This window comes from Armigeres subalbatus, chromosome 3 (assembly GCF_024139115.2).
Source record: "Armigeres subalbatus isolate Guangzhou_Male chromosome 3, GZ_Asu_2, whole genome shotgun sequence".
NCBI classification, from domain to species: domain Eukaryota; kingdom Metazoa; phylum Arthropoda; class Insecta; order Diptera; family Culicidae; genus Armigeres; species Armigeres subalbatus.
The window spans coordinates 53545055-53551402 of record NC_085141.1 but is presented as its reverse complement, the minus strand read 5'-3'; the positions used below and the strand labels follow the sequence as shown (position 1 = coordinate 53551402).

The 6348-nt window shown below is 39.3% G+C and overlaps 1 protein-coding gene across 1 annotated transcript; it reads right to left on the bottom strand.

Annotated features, from left to right (window-relative positions):
- Window positions 1-412: 412 nt before the first annotated feature.
- On the bottom strand, window positions 413-6059 carry LOC134221637 (uncharacterized). Its single transcript, XM_062700826.1, is given in 2 exon segments — window positions 413-1423; window positions 5814-6059. Coding segments are annotated over 2 exon segments (1257 nt in total).
- Between the last annotated feature and the right edge of the window lie 289 nt (window positions 6060-6348).

Below are 6348 nucleotides of genomic sequence, written 5' to 3'. Positions count from 1 at the left end.
ATCCTTGGTTTGATGCCAAACTTCGTCCAAAAATCCATTCCTAGGATAAATAAAGGAGGCATAGATTCGATGAATAGTATAGGAAGAGTTGCCTTCTTATTATTATAAGCGATTGGTACGTGGGAGAAAAACGAGACTTTGTGTGGCGAGTTGTCTGCTGTTTTTACTTCTCCTATAACCGGAAATTTTTGAAGTCCCAGTTCGTCTGCAATTTTTGCTAAAGATCCTCCTATAAGACTGCAGGTTGCGCCGCTATCCAACAATCCTCGTATTTTTTTCCCAAGGATCGATATAGCTGCATATGGTCGATTATCGTTGTTTTCCGTATCAATTATAATAGAGTCCGCCTTACAAAAAGCCGGAATATTACGTAGCAAAGGCACCATCGATTTTTCGGGAGATCCCACCACCTTTACTGTGGGTTCTCCCAGTTCCGGTTTCCCGAAATCGGAAGCTCATTTTGTGTGTCTAATTGTCTCCAGCGTAAGATGCAGGCTTCGCAGTTGCGCGTTGTACATCCTTTCTTGCCGCAGCTGTAGCAAAACAAGTAGCGTTTTGGATTAGGACATCTGAAATAAGTGTGTCCAGGGTTTTCACATTGCCAACATACTGTTACTATTGGAGCCTCCCGTATGGAATTCCTACCCGACTGGTTCGATGTGGTGTCAGACGCCGATCTTCCGTTCCAATTATTCTGCCCTCGAATGGCATTTACCTCTTCTGTTATATTCGACGCAGCTTCGTTCCGGTAAGCAATGTCCTGATGAACCGCTTCTCTTTCCCTGATGCTCACCGGATCCACTTCTTCTTCGACCTCTTGATTATGCTCTACCATGCTGACCCGCGCTGTGCCGTACGGTTGTCGATTTAATGGCGGCCGACCACTGTTGTCCAATCTATTGATCACGGGCTGATGAAGTGATGAATTCTCATGCCGGGTTCCTAGGACTCGCGTTGTTGGTGCTCGCCCTCTTAGTGCGTAAGAACGAGAAACTTAGAAATCTTTGCATACTGCCACGAGGTCACGGACACTCGCCGATCGGGACGCCGAAGCAATTGGGGAGAAGTCCGTGTTGAGATGTGATTTCAAGATAAATAACTTCTCTGACTCTGATATTGCTGGTTCCATTATATCGAACGTCGCTACTAGGTCTCTGTAGAATGTTGTGAATGACTCATTTGGACCTTGGAATCGTAAGTACAGATCCTGCTTCACAATCTCCGAGTAATTCGGAGGTAAGAACTCCTGTTTGATTTCCGCTTTAAAGATGTCCCAACTTCTTAGGTCCAGATAAGAGCGAGTATACCATTGAAGTGCTCTCCCTTTCAGCAAGTGTTTGATTGAACGTAGTAATGTGTATTCGTCCATGCCTTCGGTGACAGCGTAGGTGTTCACCTGATTCAGAATTGATTGGTTTAACAACTTTTAGGTTTTATCATTTATAGTAACATGAATGCATTTTTGTGGTTAAATAAGTATCCATAACAGTAAAGAAAAAAAATGTCTCCATTATTAAATCTCTAAATCTCGAATTTGAAATTAAAAGTAGATTCATAGAAACAGCCGTTTTCTTATTTATTATATCAATCTTTTACCAAAAACATATCTTATAGGCATATTTCCGAGCATATTTCATCAAACGACCGCATACATGATAGTTCGAAAGATTTGATAACTTATGTAATTTTTCATTGTACTGATCTTTGGATTTGGATAATGCTTCTGCCTTACGTGAAAGTTCGTGTATGTTTCAATCGTTTCTTGCTAATTTGCATCTCTATATTTTTTACTTTTCATACTGTCAATTCCAAAACATGACCTTTATGGAAGCCGTAGATTTATCAACATCTTTCAAAAGCAGTTGTTCAACGAACACTTCATAGTTAGATAATTATTAATTTTTAAATGACATAATTTTAGCATCACTTATGCACACCTTTGGGTTTCGTTTTCCTTTATAAATAGGAATGGAATTTTTTTCCACTGGTAATATCATAGGAAGATCGATACAAAAATTCTGCCGGATAAGTATTTTCCCACATTTTATAAAACAAGCACTTTGGTCGAAAAGGAGCATCTAATCATTAATGCACTGTTGTTGTTCTTGGTTCAAAAAGTTATGGGAAAAAACAGCTATGTGAAAAAAAAAACTATACAAATTTCCGAGATATTATTTTTCAAAGAAGCTGGTCAAGCAAGGGTTAACACGAGAGAGCGCAGAGGCAGAAATCTATTGATCCCTGTCTAACACGCGGTGTCAGTTAGCCTGTTTCGTTTTAAGATGCACATAGCAGGAGATAAGAGATAAGGGCAATTTGAGTTTTATCTGATATCTCAGTAGACAGCTGATCCCAATAAATAAATTGTAGTTAGTTACAACCAGACCGCCGGGAAATACACGTCGCTCGTACCCGAATAAAATTCTAAGTTTTTGCACGGAATAAAGTGTCGCGATTCAGTTAAGCGAGTGTTTAATTACAGCTTCTGGAAGTGTCCGAAACCGGATCCGTTTCCCGCGCGAATACAGAAGCAAAAGTCGACTTTTCTCGGAAAGGTATTAGGCAGTAGATAGACTTTAACTTGAGGTAACTGTAACTGTATTGAGTTAACACTCAAGTACGTTCGACCTACCTTATTTTATAAAACTAATGCCTGTTAAGACAAATCATAGTTTTGTCAAATTGCGGTGCACTAAACAATATTAAACTAGACGATAATTTTTAGTACTGTAAACGATAATACCGAAATTTGTTTTTCTAAGTGCACATGAAATTTTTCAGTATACAACGATTTTCGATATGGACAAAATCATTTCACATGCAGTGTTGATCATATAAATAGGGCTATACAAATCCGTTACATACGGGTTACAAGTAACCTATCATTTTTACAAATCATAAACAAGTTACATTGCAACTAGTACGCCTGCGAAGATTAGTTACTAGTAACAATTTTTTTTTTTTGCAACACTGATGTGACTCAGCTCAACATTGAATTTAGTTACATTGTAATTTGCTTCCATAGCTATTGATGTTGCAGGGTAACTTGCTTCGTTTGACGTTTGGCAACTTTTGGAATAATTCGCATTGTGTTTTATTTTAATTATTAAATTCATGTCCAAATTAGTGAATATACAAAAAAGTATGCATGTGCAGTATCTCTGCATCAAGATTATAATTCGGCACCAGACATCAATAGTGTTAGGAATTCAAATCAGGATGGAGGCTCCCCCACTATATATCATGATATTATTGTGTTGTTTTTGTTACTTGGCATCTACTATCCAGATAGTCTTTCGGTAACTAATTAAAAACTTTATTGTGACTTGAGTGCTTATGACAGTTCAATGCTATGGTTACAATTCAATTACCCTGTAACTGCTTTAAAACTGATAACACATTTAGTTTCAAGATGACTGAAAAATTACCCAAATGTAATCAACCGTGACTTGGAAGGTTTCAAGCATCCTAAATCCAACCATTATGTAACCAATTGTGCCATAGATAATAACCTGACGTGATAATAATCCGGTGTTTAAATTAACAGTTCACATAATATAACGGATACCGAATTAGCTGATGTTTAGAACACTCAATTATTTGACTATACGAAGGACACTTATGACAATGAAACGCTAAGCGATTTTAATCCATTGAAAAAGGACCAATAAAGGTACCGAAACGTCGGATCAGAATTAATATAGCGTTTTAGCTGGTCATCTGACTGCATAGCCGATAAACACTTCAACATTATGTAACCTTTCATTTATTTTTTTATATTTAAGAGTTGTTACAAGTGCTACTTGGGATAAGTGGCGGAAATTTCTTTGGTTTAATTTGATAATTGTTCCAATGTAAATTGGAGCGCCACGTCGGCTTCATATAGAGTGCAGAACTCACAGCAGAGTAGTTCCACATCAGCTTGAACAGGTTCGAGGGCTTGAATTATTTCACCAACCGTCAAACAATCACTGAGGTAGAATTTGGATTAAATCTGCAACTCATAGATCCGTTTGAGCATAGATAACAAGCTATTCCAGCGTGCCTTGGCATCAGCCACAAACTTAAATTCTTTTCCGAATTCAGAACGGACATATTTTTGCAATAAATTGTTTTTCACAGACGATCTACGGAAAAGAACTACTACGACACGTGCCTCATTCACAATTTCATATATAACTTTGGACGATGTCAACAATGTTCATTGAGAAAAAAGTCATTCGCAATTTGACAGATGGCTAAGAGAATGAAGCAACACGTATGATTAATGACGATGATGATCGATTTTTGTTGTATCGTGAACGTCGTCAATGATGCTTACTTGGACAAAGTTACTCATGCGCGCATTTAATTGTTATTTTTTTGAACGATGCCTTACTGCTGGTAACCAAATATTTGTCCTATCTATGCTGGATTCCCTATTTATATGGGACAGATATGCAATTACATGCGGTTTAGCTGATATATTTAGGTGAAAACTATTCGAGATTTATCATACTGACAGCAAAATTCAGAATACCGAAAATACCGGTATTTTCCGTCTCTAATACCGGTATTTTCGGTACCCAAAATTGGCCGGTAATACCGGTATTACCGGTTTCGGTACTACCGGTTAGACCACCCTATTTCATACAGATAGCGTGGTGGTGTGGCTAGAGTAAGCGCATCCCTACGGCTATTATTGTTACTATTCTGGGTTCGAATCCCGGCGCGGCCATACAATTTTGTAATTGTTCTGCGATAATTCTCGCGAAAAGTGAGTGAGAGATAAAAGTGATGAAACGAAAAAGGAATTTCATCTGACAGGCAAGATTTTCGTTTATCTTCCAAGGCTAATTCTAGAGAAAAGATTGATGGGTGAAAGATGATCCTCAACATAAACAACGAAAAAAAAATTCTGCCTTGGCCCGAAAAACGCTTGCTTTGGTCTCATTGAAACGAAAAGTCGAAACCCTGGTTGCAGCCCTACAGTAGCGAAAATGTGTGCATTAAGTAAAGCGGAAGCATTGCTATTACAAATGAAAACATTAATAAACATTGTTACCGCATACCACATCGCGAAGGATTTGCATACATATGTGGAGAAATTTTATCGAAAATAGTGAAATCCCAAGCTCGGCATATAGTTCCCTATTGTGAGAACTGGGCGCACCCTTTTGCTGCGTATTCTGTTCTACTGACGCAAAATCACCGTTCGCTGCGCATAGCCATTTACAATTCAAATCCCATTCGCAGGGACCCCCGTTATGGGAAATGAATTTTTATTTGTCTCTTTCGGTGCTTTCAGCACTCGAGCAACGACAGCGATGACGACAACGTTTCCCGTTGAATAATTTCATTGTCATACTCATTGAATGCCATGCTCTATGACCGTGACAGAACCTGGTATCAACAAACAAAGGAGATACACCCGCATGCAACCCAAATTGATCCCGTTTCACAAAATCAGAATGTCCTGGGAAACCCGGGGTCGTTGCTAAATGGCATAAAATTACCACAAGTTATGAGAAAATCAAATTCACATTACGCCACTACCGACTGACCGAAGGAAATTACCCGCCACCCGTGCGCTGGCTACCTTTTTTGAATCGTTTCGTTTGTTTCGGTCCGCCTCGGCTCATTTCCTTTTACTTTCCATCCGTGCGTCGTCGTCGGCGTAGCGGCGTAGTCTTCATGAAGTAAATAACCACACAGTAAAGCAAGGTAATGCCAGCAGTTAAACCGCGTAAATGCTCTGCGGGTCGGGAATAATGCGTGTCTGTCCTGTTTTAATAGGCCTCTGGCTTTGCCTAGCTACTGGCCATAGAAGCAACATAGATGATCGTCGTACATAGGTACAGCTTTTTGCACGTATCCATTCGACAGTCCGTTTGCTGTCGTCGTCGCTGGCCTGGCGGCTGATTGTTGATGCCGACCGTGATTCCGGTTTCTTCGATTATGATCCTCCAGCGGGACAGGTCCTCCCGGTTTCCAATTTTCAATACACACTGCGAGCGTACATATGGAATTGATTGATGAGTTAACGATGCCAATTCTTGATCGTTTTCCGCTGTTGTCATCCTCTGCGTTTCGAGTTGCACCGTTAGATTCGACTTAGTGGGGACAATGTTGGTTCGCTATACACATTGACTACCGTTCGCTGCCAATATGAACAAACTTTCGTATTATAAAAACAACAGTCACAAATTGAATTCAATGTTCCCTCATATTCGCAGATTATTGAATCGGTCAGTTCTCCGTATTTATAAACGCAATCCCAATCCCAGAACAGCAAATGTATTTGACGACAAGTATTTTTAAAAACTTAAACGTGACAGTTAAAGTTAGACCAAACTAAAAACAAAAAAA